Genomic DNA, 21,968 nt, shown 5'->3' with positions numbered 1-21,968 from the left:
ACAGAAAATATTGGTACCCTTCAACTTTATTGGTACTCAACCTAATATTTCATAGCACAGCTTTTGGAGACAATAACTGCAATCAAGTGCTTTCTGTAGCTCTGAATAAGATTTCTACACTTATCAACTGAGATTGTGGTCCATTCTTCTTGCGCAAACTGCTCCAGTTCTCTCAGGTTTGATGGGTGCCTTTTACCAACTGCAAGTTTCAGCTCTTTCCTCAGATGTTTGATGGGATTTAGATTTGAACACACAAATGGCCACTTCGGAATGGTCCAATGTTTTAGCCGTGCGCTTCAACTGGCGCCAAGCCGTGTAGCACACACAGCTATTCACTAAGAGGTGGAAACATCACATCATCAGCAAAATAGCGTTCTGCCGTGGGCTGCCTGAGGTGCTTAGTGCGGCAAACGCTTCAAACAAATAAAGGAACTTTCAGCATGAAGTATTTTATACTTTATGTGGCCTATTTATGAAATGTCTGTCCAACATGATCCGATCAATGGATCATGTCCGACAGACATCGCTGAATGCGGATAGCAATAAGATGTCAATCAACCAGATTGTATTCGATCGGGTTGATTACACGCGATCTCTGTTCGCCTCCTCAGAGCAGGCGGACAGGTTATGGAGCAGCGGTCTTTAGACCGCTGCTTCATAACTGGTGTTTCTGGCAAGTCTGAAGGCTCGCCAGAAACACAGCAATAAGCTCTCTTCATTCAGCATTGCACCAGCAGCTCTTGACATCCCCGCTAGCAGGGGATGTCAATCAACCCGATCGTATTCGATCGGGTTGATTACACGTGATCTCTGTTCCATACGGAGCTTGATAAATGGGCCCCTATGACTGGAAGGCCCCTTTATTTGTCCCAATGGTAAATCCTAGCGTTTACCATCTCTTTAATACTACTTAAAATAGAGCAGAGGCGCATTCTACAATGTATGTGAAATGTTTAGACAAAAATACAGTTTTCTTTCAGAGAACAGCAGGTATTTCTATTCTTTATTGTAGTGTGTAGCACTTTTCTCTGTGGGAACCTGAACCTAACAGGAACTTGAGTAGCAACTCCCATACAATGTACAGAACAGCACATTGTGTACCTGCGGATGGGTCTGATCTCCTGCAGCGCTGTTGTATCCTTTTAAGTCTGTGAAGAGTATTTTGTTTTTCATGTATTTGGTGCCAGACATATTTAGCTGTATGACGCAAGAGGATGCAATCAGGACATTAAATAGAATATTTATAAGTACCAATAAAAAAATGAGCTGAGGAACAGGCTTAAGCAAATGTACAATACTGAGAAGATTTTGGATAACACTTTAGAGAGGAAAAGAGTTTTGTAAAAATGCTCAAATCCTTAAAGGGACACTAAACCCAAATTTTTTCTTTCATGATTCAGATAGAGCAGGCAATTTTAAGCAACTTTCTAATTTACTCCTATTATCATTTTTCTTCGTTCTCTTGCTATCTTTATTTAAAAAGCAGGAATGTGATGCATAGGAGCAGGCCCATTTTAGGTTCAGAACTTGGGTTATGCTTGCTTATTGGTGGGTAAATGTAAACCTCCAATAAGCAAGCGCTGTCCATGGTGCTGAACCTAAAATGGGCTGACTGCTAAGATTTATATTCCAGCTTTTTAAATAAAGATAACAAGAGATCGAAGATAAAAGGAGTAAATTAGAGAGTTGCTTAAAATTGCATGATCTATCTGAATCATGAAAGAAAAATGTTTGGTTCAGAGTCCCTTTAAAGAACGTTGGAAGTCAAAATGAAAATATTAATTAATCAGACTGTACAATTTTAACAATCTTGCTAGATGATTATTTATTATCAATTCACCTTTTTATTCTTTGTTGAAACATAGCTCTTTTACACAAGTATATATAGATATGCTAAGGAGTGTACATGTGTCTTGAGAACTATTTGTCAGCAGTGTTTGTAATAATGTCATATGTATAATTTTAAAGACACATACACACTACTGAGCCTAAATAAAGATCTATCATGGAAGCTCCTTTCAAGTTCATTTTTTTCCTTTCATGATTCAGATAAGGAACACAATTTTAAACAGCTTTCCAATTTACTTCTATTATCTAATTTGCTTCATTCAATGCACTACAGGGAGCTAGCTGAACACATAGGGCAGCCAATAACATGAGGCATATATCTACAGCCACCAATCAGCGGCTCCCTTTGCAACAAAGGATATCAAGAGAACAAAACAAATTAGATAACAGAAGTTGGAAAGTTGTTTAAAATAAAAAAAACTATCTGAATCATCGAGGAAAAAAATGTGGATTTCATGTCCCTTTAACCCCTTCGCTACTGTGAATTTAAAAAAAAAAAAAACTTGCCCAAAATACCGGTGAATTTTTTGTATTTTTGCTATTACTCCATTTTTAGTATAGAACCCAAGGTATTGATGTAGACCCATTTTGGTATATTTCATGCTATTGTTTCACCACTAAATGCAATCATATTTAAAAAATCATTAACTTTTTTCACAAACTTTGGGTTTCTCACTGAAATTATTTACATACTGCTTGTGCAGTTATAACACAAATTATTGTAAAAGCTTCTCTGGGATCCTCATTGTTAAAAAACAGCAGACATGCATGGCTTTGCCATTGCTTTTTGGTAATCAGAAGGCCGCTATATGCAGCTGTGCACCATACTTCTGAAATTCCTAGCCATGAAGGGGTTAGTTAGTTAGAGGACAAGGGTTATAGTATTCTAGTATAAGGATTACCCTCCCACCGCCACCTCTCTCCCAAACAGCACTCCCACCACCATTTTAGATCCTGACAGACAGTCTGCGAACATGAAGTTTTAGGGCTTTTAAAAAAAAAAAAAAAAGAAATTAATCGTATTTATTTTCTGCAGTGTAGGATCCACCTTACCCTCCCACCTCCCACCCCAAACATCTGTCTGCCAGAACCCAGTTTATTGTTTTATTGTTATTTTTTTTTTATGTATTTACTATTTATTTTATTTTTTTGTAGTGAAGTGGTCCCCCCACTACCTGCAATCGCTATGTAGGGTCCCCCCCACCCTGATTCCTCCTTTTTCAAAACTTTATTTTCTGTAGCCTCCCTCCCACCAGCACCAACAGAGATCAATACAAACAGTGACACAAACTGTGTCACTATCTGTAACCATCTGGCAATCTGCCTTCATATGGTAACGAAGTGCTTCTTTACTATATGAAGACAGATGATGCCTGTACCCCAGGAAGATCAAGTCTCTATTATCACTTGATAACCGAGACTGCTGAAGCTTCCCGAAGGTCAGACGTAGATCTGCGTTTTGCGGTACAGTGGGCTATATCTGTTTGACGTAGATCTACGTCGGATTGGCCCAAGGGATTAAGTTTCAACAAAGAACAAAGTTAACACATAGTATAAGTAATTTCCAGAGCAGCAATGCATTACTGGGACCTAGCTGAACACATCTGGTAAGCCAATTAATTAAATAAAATTGGAGTACATTGAAATTTATTTTTTAAAACTGCATACTCTTTCTGAATCATGACTTGCATGTTGAAATCTGTGTTAAAAACAAATAGTTTAATTTAAAATTTTTGAGGATGTTTTATCTCATTTGATTATTCTTACAGAGTCCTCTGCTTCGGTGGAATATATAATATCGTTTTATTACTATAATTCTATAATTTTCTAAATGTGATTTTATATATATATATATATATGTGTGTGTGTGTGTGTGTGTGTAAAATAACTAGATATTATGACAATACATAAAATCAGATGAATGGTCAAGGGTTTTGTGTAGTAATAGCACTCAATAAATAAAATAATTAAAGGTACAGTAAGGTTAAAATTAAAGGAATACTGAACACAATTATTTTTCTTTTTATTATTCAGATAGAGCATGCAATTTTAAGCAACTTTCTAATTTACTCCTATTATCATTATTTCTTAGTCCTCTTGGAATATTTGTATTAGAAAAAGCAGAAATGTCTTTATGACAGCAGTCCTAGGCAAAAGTGGTTGTAGTAATTTGTATTAATTTATTTGGTCTTTCTCCTTTATCTGTTTTCTTCTCTTTGTCCTGGTTGGAGAAAGCTCATGTGAAAAAATTAGAAATATGGGTGTTACAATGATTGTAGATCAGCTGCTTGTCCCAGGAACAATTGTTCTTTTCACCGGGAAACAACAGAGCTTTTTACCAGTGAAACAACAGCGGACCAACATTTTGGGGATCAAATCTGTTGTTTTTGCTATGGACTGGGGATCAAATCTGTTGTTTTTTCGGGGTCTATCCCGGGTTGCTTGCCATCTGTCCCGCATTTCCCCATATATTAAAAAAAAAAGTTAGATACCTGTTAGATTCCCTGTGGAAAAGGAATGGTGTGTGGATTAAGCAGTAAGAGTAAGAAGGCTGTATACACTCTGACATCAGATAATGGTGACCTCTAGCCTCTGGTAGTGATGACATCTAACCACTGTTGATAATACTAGCATGCCTTGAGTTCTATATGATAAGCAGTGCTAACACCAGGGTAACGAACAGTGGCAGCCTCAGACTGCCAGCTAATGTGCTTGCCAACCCCAGGACCCCATACAATGAATCACAGATATCCATATATGGTGTGTGCATCTGCATGTATAAGTGTATGCTATGTAGTGTGTGTATCTGCATGTATAAATGTATGCTATGTAGTGTGTGTGTGTATCTGCATGTATAAGTGTATACTATGTAGTGTGTGTATCTCCCTGTATAAGTGTATGCTATGTAGTGTGTGTGTGTATCTGCATGTATAAGTGTATGCTATGTAGTGTGTGTATCTGCATGTATAAATGTATGCTATGTAGTGTGTGTGTGTGTATCTGCATGTATAAGTGTATACTATGTAGTGTGTGTATCTCCCTGTATAAGTGTATGCTATGTAGTGTGTGTGTGTATCTGCATGTATAAGTGTATGCTGTGTATTGTGTGTGTATCTGCATGTATAAGTGTATGCTATGTAGTGTGTGTTTATCTGCATGTGTAAGTGTATGCTATGTAGTGTGTGTGTGTGTATCTGCATGTATAAGTGTATGCTATGTAGTGTGTTTATCTGCATGTATAAGTGTATGCTATGTAGTGTGTGTTTATCTGCATGTATAAGTGTATACTATGTAGTGTGTGTTTATCTGCATGTATAAGTGTATGCTATGTAGTGTGTGTGTGTATCTGCATGTGTAAGTGTATGCTATATAGTGTGTGTGTATCTGCATGTATAAGTGTATGCTATGTAGTCATAGTTGCCAACAGTCCCTGATTTCCAGGGACAGTCCCTGGATTTTGTTGTATGTCCCTGGATTTTGTTTGTCCCTGGAAATGTCCCTGAAAATCTCCTTTGCACAACATTTGTTGTTTGCATATATATATATATACACACACACACATGAACATATACCGATAGATAGATGATAAATAGATATAGTGTATTATTTAAATATAATTAATTCCTAATGGAATATTGTTATTATTATTGAATGGGTTCACATATTATGTGTCTTTCTAATTTTGATGCTGTGTTGTAAACATAACCATATGCCCAGAATGTGTTCCAGAGACTGGGTAGGTGTAAGAGCTTGGTGCTGTAATCTGTATAATAAACTATGGATAAATCTAAATTATACTATTACTTTCAAATGGGTGTGTTTTGATTGCAGAACTGAGTGGGCGGAGCAGTTAAACAGTAGGTCGTCAATACTCCAGTAACCCGCTTGCTTGCTCTGCTGCAAAGTGTCCCTGGAATTTTTTTTTTAAATGTTGGCAACTATGTGTAGTGTGTGTGTATCTGCATGTATAAGTGTATGTTATGTAGTGTGTATGTATCTGCATGTATAAGTGTATACTATGTAGTGTGTGTGTATCTGCATGTATAAGTGTATGTTATGTAGTGTGTGTGTATCTGCATGTATAAGTGTATGTTATGTAGTGTGTGTGTATCTGCATGTATAAGTGTATGTTATGTAGTGTGTGTGTATCTGCATGTATAAGTGTATGCTATGTAGTGTGTGTGTGTATCTGCATGTATAAGTGTATGTTATGTAGTGTGTGTGTGTGTGTGTATCTGCATGTATAAGTGTATACTATGTAGTGTGTGTGTGTATCTGCATGTATAAGTGTATGCTATGTAGTGTGTTTATCTGCATGTATAAGTGTATGCTATGTAGTGTGTGTTTATCTGCATGTATAAGTGTATGCTATGTAGTGTGTGTTTATCTGCATGTATAAGTGTAAGCTATGTAGTGTGTGTGTATCTGCATGTATAAGTGTATGCTATGTAGTGTGTGTGTATCTGCATGTGTAAGTGTATGCTATGTAGTGTGTGTTTATCTGCATGTGTAAGTGTATGCTATGTAGTGTGTGTGTATCTGCATGTATAAGTGTATGCTATATAGTGTGTGTGCATCTGCATGTGTAAGTGTATGCTATGTAGTGTGTGTTTATATGCATGTATAAGTGTATGCTATGTAGTGTGTGTTTATCTGCATGTATAAGTGTATGCTATGTAGTGTGTGTGTATCTGCATGTATAAGTGTATGTTATGTAGTGTGTGTGTATCTGCATGTATAAGTGTATGCTATGTAGTGTGTGTTTATCTGCATGTATAAGTGTATGCTATGTAGTGTGTGTGTATCTGCATGTATAAGTGTATGCTATGTAGTGTGTGTGTGTATCTGTATGTAAAGTGTGTATCTGCATGTATAAGTGTATGCTATGTAGTGTGTGTATCTGCATGTATAAGTGTAAGCTATGTAGTGTGTGTGTGTATCTGTATGTAAAGTGTGTATCTGCATGTATAAGTGTATGCTATGTAGTGTGTGTATCTGCATGTATAAGTGTATGTTATGTAGTGTGTGTGTTTATCTGCATGTATAAGTGTATGCTATGTATTGTGTGTTTATCTGCATGTATAAGTGTATGCTATGTAGTGTGTGTGTATCTGCATGTATAAGTGTATGCTATGTAGTGTGTGTATCTGCATGTATAAGTGTAAGCTATGTAGTGTGTGTGTGTATCTGTATGTAAAGTGTGTATCTGCATGTATAAGTGTATGCTATGTAGTGTGTGTATCTGCATGTATAAGTGTATGTTATGTAGTGTGTGTGTTTATCTGCATGTATAAGTGTATGCTATGTATTGTGTGTTTATCTGCATGTATAAGTGTATGCTATGTAGTGTGTGTTTATCTGCATGTATAAGTGTATGCTATGTATTGTGTGTTTATCTGCATGTATAAGTGTATGCTATGTAGTGTGTGTATCTGCATGTATAAGTGTATGCTATGTAGTGTGTGTATCTGCATGTATAAGTGTATGTTATGTAGTGTGTGTGTTTATCTGCATGTATAAGTGTATGCTATGTATTGTGTGTTTATCTGCATGTATAAGTGTATGCTATGTAGTGTGTGTGTATCTGCATGTATAAGTGTATGCTATGTAGTGTGTGTGTATCTGCATGTATAAGTGTATGCTATGTAGTGTGTGTTTATCTGCATGTATAAGTGTATGCTATGTATAAGTGTATGCTATGTAGTGTGTTTATCTGCATGTATAAGTGTATGCTATGTAGTGTGTGTGTATCTGCATGTATAAGTGTATGCTATGTAGTGTGTGTGTATCTGCATGTATAAGTGTATGCTATGTAGTGTGTGTATCTGCATGTATAAGTGTATGTTATGTAGTGTGTGTGTATCTGCATGTATAATTGTAAGCTATGTAGTGTGTGTGTATCTGCATGTATAAGTGTATGCTATGTAGTGTGTGTTTATCTGCATGTATAAGTGTATGCTATGTAGTGTGTGTATCTGCATGTATAAGTGTATGCTATGTAGTGTGTGTGTATCTGCATGTATAAGTGTATGCTATGTAGTGTGTGTGTATCTGCATGTATAAGTGTATGCTATGTAGTGTGTGTGTGTGTCTGCATGTATAAGTGTATACTATATAGTGTCTGTGTAGCTGCATGTATAAGTGTATGCTATGTAGTGTGTGTGTATCTGCATGTATAAGTGTATGCTATGTAGTGGGTGTTTATCTGCATGTATAAGTGTATGTTATGTAGTGTGTGTGTATCTGCATGTATAAGTGTATACTATGTAGTGTGAGTGTATCTGCATGTATAAGTGTATGTTATGTAGTGTGAGTGTATTTGCATGTATAAGTGTATGTTATGTAGTGTGAGTGTATCTGCATGTATAAGTGTATGTTATGTAGTGTGAGTGTATCTGCATGTATAAGTGTATGTTATGTAGTGTGAGTGTATCTGCATGTATAAGTGTATACTATGTAGTGTGACTGTATCTGCATGTATAAGTGTATACTATGTAGTGTGAGTGTATCTGCATGTATAAGTGTATGTTATGTAGTGTGAGTGTATCTGCATGTATAAGTGTATGTTATGTAGTGTGTGTGTATCTGCATGTATAAGTGTATACTATATAGTGTCTGTGTAGCTGCATGTATAAGTGTATGCTATGTAGTGCCTGTGTATCTGCATGTATAAGTGTATGCTATGTAGTGTGTGTGCATCTGCATGTATAAGTGTATGCTATGTAGTGTGTATCTGTATCTGCATGTATAAGTGTATGTTATGTAGTGTGTGTGTATCTGCATGTATAAGTGTATGCTATGTAGTGTGTGTATCTGCATGTATAAGTGTATGCTATGTAGTGTGAGTTTATCTGCATGTATAAGTGTATGCTATGTAGCGTGTGTGTATCTGCATGTATAAGTGTATGCTATGTAGTGTGTGTGTATCTGCATGTATAAGTGTATGCTATGTAGTGTGTGTTTATCTGCATGTATAAGTGTATGCTATTGCTATGTAGATTTGCTGCCTAAAAGTATTAAAATATGATATGATTTGATTTAGAATTGTATTTATATTACTTTGGTCTATGGTTTTTTAAGCCCCATCCCTGCTCCTGCCAGTCACATATCACACTTTTGCTGTGGGGGTTGGGGCCTCTTTTGAATTTTGCAATATTAGGAGGTACGTTATGACATATTTCAAGAACAGTGTTACCGAAATATAATAGCAATATTTTATTGCAGTTTTGTAGCCTGAAATATACCAACCACCTGCTTAGCAATTGTTAAAAAAAGTGTCTGTAGTAGAACAGACAAATGCCCTATTCCAGCAATAGTACCAACATTTTCTCTCCCTATTACTCTTAGAAAATAAACAGCTAGTGTCACTATAGTGTATTATTGACTTGTGAACATCTTCGTCTATTAATAAAATCGAGTACATAAATTACATTTGGCTAATAACATAAGACTGCATGCGTAGAAACACACCATAAAGCATTTGCAAAACTGCCTCTACGCTAGAAAAAAACGTCACAGATACGTCACGCTTTCCACGTAACCAATGCCCAATAAATGACTCTCTCCCTGTTCACGTGACAGATACCCCAACGTAAGATGCTATTTCCCTGTCACATGACGGTGAGAGGCTTTACAAGCAGCTGAGCTAAGAATGCGCGTTACCTGCACGAACTCCTCAGCTGTGATGTGACAGTGACAGTCAATATAACCCGATGCCATTTGCAGTCACTCGGAACAGGCAGGCGAGCATATTGGGCGGAGCCAGACTGTTTGTACAATATCATTGGCGGAGTTGGTGATGTGGGCGTGTGTAAGCGCGCTCTGTGTATAGGCTGTAGGCGGAATAAGAAGACTTGATCAATATACTGTGGCCGGGGTTGGGTAGCTCTAAAGCTTACGACATCTATGGGCGTGGTTAGCTTAACGTTAGAGACGTATTGTAAAAGGTACAGTGACTGCAGGCAAACGGCATAAAATAATTGTATTTAAACATCTTTTACAAAGGGCTTGTATCTCTTTTTTTGCCCCACCCTGTACTGTGAGGTTACTATGCTCCGATGTATCTTGTTTACATAGCTTTTCTGTAGCCATTACTGCAGAAATTATATTTTTAGTGGAGGATACAAAAAGAAAACAGATAACTCAAATAAAGTTAAAGTAAAGTCCATTTTGATTAATTAGTTTCCGGTTTTTAATAAACCTATTAAAAACAAGGGCACTTTAATTAATCAAAATTGACATTTCACAGTTTTCTTCAAAAACGTACCTTCTAATCCTGAATGCCGCTCCAGCGATTTCCCCCGGCCGTCAGAAGCCTCTGCAGACGTCAGAAATGACGAATCAGGCTTCCTCTAAGTTTTTGAAGAAAACAGCGAAATGTCAATTTTGATGAATTAAAGTGCCCTTGTTTTTAATAGGTTTATTAAAAAACAGGCACTAATTCATCAAAATGGACCTTCACTTTAAAGACACTATCTGTAAACAGTTTTACACTCGAGCAGGTAAAATGAATCACTGGGAAAACATTAAATGAAAGAAAATGTTACAGTGCACTGTCTCTTTAATTGGCAATACATTGGAGGTAGGATTTTTGTATGTGTATTTTCTTTTGCAATTGGAAAATAGCTCAAATAAAATAGTAAGTCTTTAGTCTTACTATTAAATGTCAAAACAACACACAGACACACAAATATATGTGTGTGTGAAATTATTTTCTCAGGGCTATTAATATGCTGACAAGATTCAGCTTTGCCTAATTGTACTGAAGTTATCAATGAAAAATGTATTCAGTATGTGTGTGTGTGTATATATATATATTAAAAACATACACCCCTCCCATTTTTGTAAATATTTTTAAATATTTTTTCATGTGACAACACTGAAGAAATTACACTTTGCTACAATGTAAAGTAGTGACTGTACAGCCTGTATAACAGTGTAAATTTGCTGTCCCCTCAAAATAACTCAACACATAGCCAATAATGTTTAAACCGTTGGCAACAAAAGTGAGTACACCCCTAAGTGGAAATGTCCAAATTGGGACCAATTAGCCATTTTCCCTCCCCAGTGTCATGTGACTCGTTAGTGTTACAAGGTCTCAGGTGTGAATGGGGAGCAGGTGTGATAAATTTGGTGTTATCTCTCTCATGCTGGTCACTGGAAGTTCAACATGGCACCTCATGGCAAAGAACTCTCTGAGATCTTAAAAAAAAGAATTGTTGCTCTACATAAAGATGGCCTAGGCTATGAGACGATTGCAAGGACCCGGAAACTGAGCTGCAGCACAGTGGGGAAGACCATACAGCAGTTTCACAGGACAGGTTCCACTCAGAACAGGCCTCGCCATGTTCGACTAAAGAAGTTGAGTGCACGTGCACAGCGTCATATCCAGAGGTTGTCTTTGGGAAATAGACATATGAGTGCTGCCAGCATTGCTGCAGAGGTTGAAGGGGTGGGGGGGGGGGGGGTCAGCCTGTCAGTGCTCAGACCATACGCTGCACACTGCATCCAAATTGGTCTGCATGGCTGTCGTCCCAGAAGGAAGCCTCTTCTAAAGATGATGCACAAGAAAGCCCTCAAACAGTTTGCTGAAGACAAGCAGACTAAGGATATGGATTACTGGAACCATGTCCTGTGGTCCGATGAGACCAAGATAAACTTATTTGGTTCAGATGGTGTCAAGCGTGTGTGGCGGCAACCAGGTGAGGGGTATAAAGACAAGTGTGTCTTGCCTACAGTCAAGCACGATGGTGGGAGTATCATGGTCTGGGCCTGCATGAGTGCTACCGGCAGTTTATTGAGAGAACCATGAATGCCAACATGTACTGTGACATACTAAAGCAGAGCATGATCCCCTTCCTTCGGAGACTGGGCTGCAGGACAGTATTCCAACATGATAACGACCCCAAACACACCTCCAAGACGACCACTGCCTTGCTAAAGAAGCTGAGGGTAAAGGTGAGGGACTGGCTAAGCATGTCTCCAGACCTAAACCCAATTGAGCATCTGTGGGGCAACCTCAAATGGAAGGTGGGGGAGTGCAAGGTCTCTAACATCCACCAGCTCCATGATGTCGTCATGGAGGAGTGGAAGAGGACTCCAGTGGCAACCTGTGAAGCTCTGATGAACTCCATGCCCAAGAGGGTTAAGGCAGTGCTGAAAAATAATGGTTGCCACACAAAATATTGACACTTTGGGCCCAATTTGTACATTTCCACTTAGGGGTGTACTCACTTTTGTTGCCAATGGTTTAGACATTAATGGCTATGTGTTGAGTTATTTTGAGGGGATAGCAAATTTACACTTTTATACAGGTTGTACACTTACTACTTTACATTGTAGCAAAGTGTCATTTCTTCAGTGTTGTCACATGAAAAGATATAATAAAATATTTACAAAAAATGTGAGGAGTGTACTCACTTTTGTGAGATACTGTATCTTTACATACATGGAGGTCCGCAAGCAGCGGTAATCAACCCGTTTAGTATGAAGTACTCTCCTCGTAATACAAGCCAAAACAATTTAACAGCCTATGTTACTGTGAGCTCCTCATGATATCTGTGTGCCGTACCAGCCGAACCCTCAAAGCCGTCTGTATGTTGCTCCTGACAGGTACTTTAACTGCAGCTTGATCCTTTCATCTCTCCCGCTCTCACTCTGCTTAGCTCTGCTCCATGACTCGCCCTGTAACTCCTCCTCTTGGGTGTGACGAAAAAGCACAAATCAGCCCAATCTTGCTTTGGATTAGAACGTAGGAATGGAGTCCCAGTACTCCATAGACAATATCAGAAAACAAACTCCCAAAGAAATCCAAGCAAAAGAAGAAGGTGCCACTGGATACCAGGAGTTAAAACATCCAAAATCTTTATTGGTTCATACTAAAATGGTAGCGAACTCCATACAAAACATATGTGAGCACAGGAAAAATGACTGACCGGTTTCGGACAAATAGACCGTAGTCTATGACTATTTTAATATGAACCAATAAAGAATTTTGATGTTTTAACTTCTGGTTTCCAGTGGCACTTTCTTCTTTTGCTTGGATTTCTTTGGGAGTTTGTTTTCTGATACAAATAAAAACGTTCGCCCCCTGCCATATAAAAATGTAACATGGGTGTCCATTCTCAGGCCCAACGGCAACCATTCAGCCCTTCATTGGTTTTAATTTGCTTTTATTACCCAGAGTGTATAGATTATATACATATAAATACAGTATGTGTGTATAAAACAATATTAATTGTGAGGGGGTGGAAGTCTTAGTGAGTTCCCACACTTATTTGTAGGGTTGGCCCCTTTAACAAACACACAATAAAATAAGGGGATAATAAGCTAGACTAGAGCTGAGGTAATCAATGTACTGTAGGAAACCCAGGTTCATTGAGAAGGGTCCAAATTTGACTTGAAAATGCAAGTTACTATGAAGGCTATTATACAGAGTTACAGCTTTTATGCATGAACTGTTATCAAAGTTGCACTTTGCAATGTGTGATTTCCTATGGAAAGCTCATATTCCTGGCAGAAATGTGAGATTCAAAGTTGCCTATTATGATGAATGTCCATGAGACACTGAGTTCTTTATCTTCCTTGTAATAGAAGAAGTTTGGAATAGTATTGGAAAGACTAGAAAAAGGTGACTAAACAAGACACTTCTACCAGTGCTGTCTAATAATAAAAACCAGTCTATGTACAGACATAGTGCACATTAAATGATGTTGACAGGACTGGCAAAAAAATATTGTTGGCACTATGACACTGTACCTATAACCTATGGCCAGACATTTGTCCGACTGACATTTGTGTCATGGATAATATTCCGACAGACAAATGGCCGTCTAATAACAGTCCGGCCACGAGATAGATAAGGATTGATGCATATCGAAAGATAGACACAGATCGAAAGATAGTTAAAAGCACATCGTGGGGGTGGGACTCATGGTTAGGTTCCCAGACGTGGTTGCGGCGCCCGAGACTCTAATTAGAACAGAGCACTCTGGAGCGTATTTGCCCTTGGCTGACGTTGAAACACAGTCTGACGGACAAATGTGCTTTGGCACTCTGTCCATAGGCATTTTGTTCGAGCACCCTAGTGGTTTATTTAGCTTTTGTGCTGCTCTAGCCACAGGAAAATCTGCTGCCCCTGTACTTCTCCAACAAATTTAGTTAATATTTTGCCTCATCTATTTCTCACACCCAGAGGCCAGTGGTGTATGAGGGTGTTGTACATCAGTAAAGATAACTAGGGATCCTTAAATAATGAATTAAATGTTTGGAGAGAAAAAGTAGGAATGTCTCTACCGCTCACAATTTGCTGCCCCATAAATTCTGCTGCCCTAGGCACAGGCCTAAGCCAACAAAGACCCCAATCTATAACACTAAGTATTTGCTCAAATTCATTTTTAAATTATTTTTTAACAATGCATTTAGAGTACATATATATTTTTATTTGTGAAATATATAAAGCAATTTTGGAAAAAGTTTAACAGCATTTTTCGTAGTTATCTTCATAACCTCCTCCAATGAAACTCCCTTCACCGTCGCTATGTACTCAGCAGAAAACATTATGTTTTTTGGTTCATTTCTAACCTGTAAAACAAAAAACAAACAAAAAAACAGGAGACAAAATGATTTAATCATTAAAACGTTAAATCCTTGCCATTATCTCTGTCAGAGTAAACAAACATATTTACATGTTTTACTATAAAATATTGTTTGGAAGCTACTCTAATAAAAAAAAGGTTGCTACACATGATTTCATTTTAAATTTGCAGAGATTGGTCTGGCAGTTTTCATCATGACTGACTCGATCAATTTTCCAGCTTGGTAGACATAGCAAGGTAAAACAAAAATTCACACCCAGAGCTAATGGCTTTATATCCCAGCACGGGTAGTACAAAAAAAGATAACTCTTATTAAAAAATCTCTTGTTAAAATGTAAACATTCAAATATATAATACAAATAAGAAATAACAAGGTAAACATACCATAAGAATGTGCAATGTAAACACTGTATTTACTTTATGAAGAAGTGTTTATGGTATCAGGAGGGGTAATATATAACGTTATTCTTTATATAAGACATACTGAATGTTGGGACAGGGATGGGCCATACAGTGTGATGGAAATAAGGGGCCTTGCTTGAGGGCTCCCACAATGTTGTCTTGCCCAGGGCTCTGCAAACAATAAGAGTGGCCCTGACTTTAGCACAGTCATATTGCTTTACATCTGTGCTCTGGGCTCCAAGGCCACCATCATAATAGCTTTTACTGTACATGTAGCATATGTACATATGCTTTGCGTGCTTGCATTCAAACACCAAAGCTGCTCAGAGATACAGTGGTAGTATGTATTTGCCAGCAATGATGCAAAATGAAATACCGTAGATACTCAAGTATAATGCTACCCGAGTATAACGCGAAAGATAGACATTTATTATGGAAATGGAGAAAAGTTAAAGACGCGAATATAACGCAAGGAGCGATATAAAATAATACAAAGCTATAGTAATTGAGTACTGAGTAATAACAAACACTACCATATCAGTGTATATGTGCATAAATAGCCCTCATCAGTGTGTGGACACCTCAGCTATATGAGTCAAACTAAGCCTGAGTTAGAATAAAACAATGAAATATAATATTTAGGGGTACTCACCCCCTTTCACCAATTTAGCGATATGGGAAGTACAGCACTTATGGTGAGCTGCCAAAACTCCGGACCATGTTGAGTCTGCAAGAGGGCACCCCCAGCCTGACACACTGGCCTAGATTTAGAGTTGGGCGGTAGCCGTGAAAACCAGCGTTAGAGGCTCCTAACGCTGGTTTTGGGCTACCGCCGGTATTTAGAGTCAGTCAGGAAAGGGTCTAACGCTCACTTTCCAGCCGCGACTTTTCCATACCGCAGATCCCCTTACGTCAATTGCGTATCCTATCTTTTCAATGGGATCTTTCTAACGCCGGTATTTAGAGTCGTGGCTGAAGTGAGCGTTAGAAATCTAACGACAAAACTCCAGCCGCAGAAAAAAGTCAGTAGTTAAGAGCTTTCTGGGCTAACGCCGGTTTATAAAGCTCTTAACTACTGTGCTCTAAAGTACACTAACACCCATAAACTACCTATGTACCCCTAAACCGAGGTCCCCCCACATCGCCACCACTCGATTACATTTTTTTAACCCCTAATCTGCCGACCGCCACCTACGTTATCCTTATTACCCCTAATCTGCTGCCCCTAACACCGCCGACCCCTATATTATATTTATTAACCCCTAATCTGCCCCCCTCAACGTCGCCTCCACCTAACTACACTTATTAACCCCCTAATCTGCCGAGCGGACCGCACCGCTACTATAATAAAGTTATTAACCCCTAATCCGCCTCACTCCCGCCTCAATAACCCTATAATAAATAGTATTTTTTTTTTTTTTTTTTGGCTTCAACAGAATTTATTTTGATAAGTAAATATTTTACCAGATAATTTACAGAAAAAAAAATACACAAAAAATGACAAAGGCAAAAAATGTATCAGAAAATACCAACTTTGTACAGTTTCTAAAAGGGTATCCCTAAAACAGGGCTTGATAAACCCAAAAGGTCATAGATTTTACTCCAGGCTTCTTGTTTATTACTATTGCACATATTAACATTATGCATAAACCATTGTCCGACTCCTAGGGAAAAAAAACATCTACAATTTGAAGTGTATTGGTCTACCTCTGTTTTAAAGATACCCCTTAGAAACCAGGTTTCTATAGAAACAGCAACCAAATCATATTAAAGGGACAGTAAAGTAAAAAATTAAATCTTGGGGGCGTGTCCAAGCCACAGACATGGAGAGACGCACTTCAAGGAAGCTCCACGCTTAATTTCATAATCTGCTACCTATCTCTTCTATCTTGCCACATCTAACTACAAGATTTATGATATTTCTTTGGAAGCAGTCACGGAGCTAGCTAAACTTAACATTATCACGTCCCTGTGGGCAGAAACCTCGCTCTGGCCTGTCTGAGAAACCTGTGGCCTAACACCAGTGGCCCATCATATTCCCCTGGTCAACGCACTGATTGTTTATAGTGGTTCCGCTTTATTATATTACATTGCTTGATCTTATCTGAACACTTTACTTAAGTATGGCAGAAGACCTCTATTTACAGATCCGATCCCTATTTAGAGAGCTGGAGCTGCAGATCCTTTGGAACTTTGATGACCTATGCTATACAGGAGAAGCACCACGAGACAGGGGAGGCCTGGGCCTTTTGGGCGGTGCCAGAGTAAGAGTCACCGAGACGCAGCTTGAAGAGCCTGGAATAGCCATACCACCCCCCTACTCCGGATCCCCAGCTGTCACAGTGCCCTGTCAGATGTCGGAGGACCTTAGTTTGTCTATAGGAGACCGTGAGGAAATATACAGCAAAACCGGACCGCATAACCTTTCTCAAGTTGTAAGCTTCCCCAGCTCTGGTAAAACCTCTGGGACACAGGCAGTTACCACATCTATCACGGGCTTACCGGTTCCCTACTTGGGAAAGGGCCCCATCAGAAGAGTGCAGCATCGTAAGAAGCGGAGCCGACATGGAGGTTCCATACGCCACCACATCAGCACGGATGCGCAGAGTGCCGCAGAATGTAAGTCTCTCACTGCCGTTAGCCACATGCCCCGAAATACCCTTACCGGAGAGATCAGGCTTGACTTTTCCTGGCCCACTCATGACCGATCGCCGGCCTATCTGCTCCTTACATTTACACCTCCTCAGATACAGAAAAGAGGTGTTGGGTAACCTAGTGTCACTGAAGGCAACGCTATACAGCATTCCTAGCTACCTACTAATTGAAGATGGTTGTAGTTTATACATATAGAAGTTAGTTAGTCACTGTTCTATACTTAATGTTGAGATATTGTTCCCCACTATATATGCTCAAGTTTATATGCCTCCTATGCCAGACGGCCTTATGACTGTTCACTTTTTATTCCTGGCCTGAGCTATTTGCCGTTGGACATTGTGTTGGTTGGGTGTGCAGATGGATCTACTTCTACTGTTGTGATGCAGCTGGGCTGAGCAGCACCTCCTCATGGGACACTTGGATTGTTCTCATTTTCATACCCAGGTTCTTACTGGCTCTTGGTATATAGCATCCCGAGAACCAGTTGTATATAATGAATCTAATTGCACCTATTTTCACTTCACAAGTAGAGTCTAAGTAGCTTTACTATGAGGGTATGTAGTACCATATGAGCCTTTTCCTATATTACTAACATGGATTCTGAACCAGTGTACCTACCACATGTACTCAATAATATATGTACTCAGTATAGAAACTGCCTCCATCGTGTATGTATATGTATGTGTATATATATATATATATATATATATATATATATATATATATATATATATATATATATATATATATGTGTGTATGTGTATATATATATATATATATATGATGATACACTCCTGTGCTTGCTTATTGATCACAACTGTTTATGGTAATTGGAAATGTTTCTTTAGATTGCTCTGTTTAAGTTTAAGGGCCATATAATATGACCTAACCACTTTCCCCTATCTCAGGAGTTTACCATCTGCTCCTTAGTCATTAACATTTGGATGGCTTTAATGTTACTCCACCCTGCACGAGACTCATGCAAGCCAATTTACCATCTGCCCTAGTTGATATAGAGCCTCAGTAGCCCCCAATTCTACCTGCTGACATTTAGTTCTACACTATATAGGGTTGCCCTTAAGTATGTAATTTCATGCACCCCTGCCCCTTATTACCATATATCATAAAGTCGCCCACCCCTCACTTTAAATTTCGCCCATAGCCATCCTTTAATTCAGTAGACCCATAGAGTGATCTCCTCCTTATATGAAACCCAGCTAGATCTATCTATTTATAGTTATATTTGACGTAGAGTATTCACAGCATTCAGGTGTTTCTCTGGCCACTGCAGCTCCTTCTGGCAGCTGGCGCTCAGTCTGCCACTTCATTGTGCAACCCTCAACTATGTCATTTTATGTACTACTACCCTCTATCAATACCATATAGCATAGAGCTGCCCACTCCCCATTATAACTTCAGTTAATAGTTATAGCTCAATTTGGTAGCCTCATAGCGCGATCTCTTCTCAAGTGCTTTTAAATATATACCCTCCCGATCCCTTATTTGAAGTTTTCTGAGTCCTCCATTAAAGCGGGGAACTTGCTTATAGACTTCCTTAACATATCTTTTGAGTTTAAATATAAGTCATATCCACAAACTTACCAACTACCAACATACACTTGGACACGCCCCCCCCCCTTCCCCCAATACTAGAGCGGCTCTGGCCCGCTGTTTACCCCTTATGTTTTTCCTTTTCATATTGCTACATATTAAAATATTCCCTTATTAAAAAATGAGATTTCTATCTACTAACCCCATTCACATATTCATGAGTAGAGCTATAAGATGACCTACAGAGAAATCCCCAGAAAATTTGTAACTCATTCAAACAATTGTCTCTTCTACCACTTCCAGGTTAAATATACTATTGGGTCCTATTTTCTATTATCTGTGTTATCTACCTCCATATTTTATGTACTATGCAAATTATCTGTTATTGTGAATGAATATTACTTTGCATGTTATACTTGCCAATAATCTCAATAAAAAGTGTTATATAAAAAAAAAATAAAAAAAATAAAAAAAAAAATTAAATCTTTACTATTCAGAAACAGAAAATGCCATTTTAAACAACTTTCCAGTTCAATTGTACCATCCAATATGCTCTGTTCTCCTGGCATCCTCTCTTTATAAGTATACCTAGGTAGGCAGCAATGCACTACTGGAAGCGATCTGCTGATTGGTGGCTGCACTTATATACATGTCATTAGCTTGTAAAATGTGTTCAACTAGTTCCCAAAGTGCACTGTTACTCTTTCAACAAAGGATTCCAACAGAACGAATCAAACTAGATAATAGAATGTTAACTGGAAAGCTGTTTAAAACTGTATGATTCATGAAAGAAAAATGTTTTGTTTCATATCCCTTTAATTATACAAGCTTTACAACGTGGCGATAGTTTATTGTGCAAGTGAATTGTATAGCTGTTGGATGCTGCAGGCGCCTCTGACTAGTAAACCGGTATCTCTTCTACATTATGTTAACTTGGCACCGCTCCTCCAACACTTTAGAGGATACTGGACACAAGGCAGCAATATGATTTAACTGAATCAGTATTTAATGGGTATAAAACAAATAGAATCTTAGTGCTCTGTTGAGGAAGACACTACACATAAGATGGAGACCAGACAATCACTCTAGCTGCACACACTGCAGTTATCCATACTGCAGCCATACAGATAACAATAAAATGTAGTGTGACCAAGGCTGCAGATACTGGCTTGTAATGTTGCAGACTGACACATTTACAGATTTTACCCATTAGTAAGAAGCTATACCGTTTCACCACTGAGCGTCACATATGGCAATTAAGTTTTTTATAGAATCTATCAGGAAAATGAATTTCCAATTTAGGGCTTAAACAAGAAACACAATCCAAAATTAGCAACAAGTAAAATAATGGATAAAATCAAAATTGCTATAAAAGTAATTTCTACACCAATAAGATAGTTTCTGACAAAACATAGGGAAGGAAGTGCTTGTAATGAATACACAAAGGAAACGGAACAAAATGTTTTGTTATATACCCTGCCAAATTACATCTCAAGAGTGGCATTTCATGTGTTGGCTCAGTTGACCCATACAAAGTTATATTTTGAAGAATTGTTGAGCACACAAAGGCCTATGCTGAACATGATCGGTGTTTATATATTTCCTATTGAGGCTTCTTCAGTGTCTAATCCCAAATGCCATAATCCCCTGGTCCAGTGTGTGCTTAACTCATATGAAGTCAAGTCTTCCGAAGATACAATTAACAGATTCAAAGACAGGAAGTTCAGGGTAGAATAGGTTTCATTTGCACTTTAAATGGGGTTATATAGCACTGACAAAGAAATGCTGATCTTTTCTGCAGGATTGTAGATCCACCAATGGCAAGGGATCTGCAGTGAGACTATTCCACAAGCTAGGCCAGCCTCCAGATCAAGCACTGCTGAGAAACCGTACAGCAGCAGAACAAGCCAAGGCTACAGCATCCTCCCATAACGATATCTGAAGGCCACAGCGTGATAAAGTGACCCCAGCACTCCTGAAGTTCAAGAAAGGGGACTGAGCTGCAGAGTGTAGGTGTTTAATTCCTCAAAGCAGCCAACCTGCGAGAAAGTTGGTCTTCCTGGGGGCGGGTGGAGCTCTCTCCCACTGAAGAAGCCCCTTCAGGGAGTTGGTTAAGCTGATCCATCACCTCCAACCCATTCTCTTCTGCTATCTGTACAATCAAGGAGTCAACTTGCTCCTGCGGTGTAGTGAGTGTCATTGCTGAACCCATTGAGTCCTCCATCACCGAGGTGTGGACATCCAAGTTCTGAACCTATTGCTCAAATTTATCCATGACAGCCGACACTTTCTGAAGATCCACAGATCCCAGGGCTTTGTCCAACGCTTTTGTCACCTGAGCCATGTTTTTAGTCACCCCCTTCATAGTGACTGCTGTCTGGACCTTGGAAGCCACTGCATCAACACGTGATGCCATCCGCAACCAATTAAGACCCTCGTTCTTCTTTCGGATGGCATTCTCAGCGTATACTCTGGCAACATCCACATTCTTCTGCGTAAGAGCCTTTTTCACTTTGGCTTGCTCTGTCTTAGAATCCTTCTCTGCCTTCTTTGCCAACTTTTCCAGCTGTTTTGCTGTGAACTTTAGCTGAAACAGGGTGTCGTCCATGCCGCCCTCAGTAGGTATTACAGACCATAATAAATAGTATTAACCCCTAATCTGCCCTCCCTAACATCGCCGACACCTAACTTCAATTATTAACCCCTAATCTGCCGACCGAATCTCGCCGCTATTGTAATAAATGGATTAACCCCTAAAGCTAAGTCTAACCCTAACACTAACACCCCCTAAGTTAAATATAATTTAAAAATAATGAAATAAATTAACTCTTATTAAATAAATTATTCCTATTTAAAGCTAAATACTTACCTGTAAAATAAACCCTAATATAGCTACAATATCAATTATAATTATAT

The 21,968-nt window shown here is 38.7% G+C and overlaps 2 protein-coding genes and 1 pseudogene across 4 annotated transcripts in view; all 3 read right to left on the bottom strand.

The window, feature by feature from the left end:
• LOC128658018 (putative deoxyribonuclease tatdn3-A) overlaps positions 1-9,605 on the bottom strand; it is a 92,447-nt gene extending 82,842 nt beyond the window's left edge. Inside the window, exon 1 of the mRNA XM_053712461.1 lies at positions 9,511-9,605. Coding sequence (XP_053568436.1) covers positions 9,511-9,567 — 57 coding nt within the window. The 5' untranslated portion in view covers positions 9,568-9,605. The remainder of the gene's footprint in view (positions 1-9,510) is intronic.
• Positions 9,606-14,266: 4,661 nt separating this feature from the next.
• The window catches only part of TATDN3 (TatD DNase domain containing 3), a 126,505-nt gene continuing 118,803 nt past the window's right edge, over positions 14,267-21,968 (bottom strand). For all 3 annotated transcript variants that reach the window (XM_053712457.1, XM_053712458.1, XM_053712459.1), the window contains one exon: positions 14,267-14,430. In XM_053712457.1, the coding sequence (XP_053568432.1) occupies positions 14,287-14,430 (144 nt within the window). In that variant the 3' untranslated portion in view covers positions 14,267-14,286. The remainder of the gene's footprint in view (positions 14,431-21,968) is intronic.
• On the bottom strand, positions 20,465-21,763 carry LOC128658016 (charged multivesicular body protein 1a-like; annotated as a pseudogene).

This window comes from Bombina bombina, chromosome 4, assembly GCF_027579735.1.
Source record: "Bombina bombina isolate aBomBom1 chromosome 4, aBomBom1.pri, whole genome shotgun sequence".
Taxonomy (NCBI): Eukaryota; Metazoa; Chordata; class Amphibia; order Anura; family Bombinatoridae; genus Bombina; species Bombina bombina.
The sequence above is the reverse complement of the archived record's forward strand: the minus strand, read 5'-3'. Positions and strand labels throughout refer to the sequence as shown.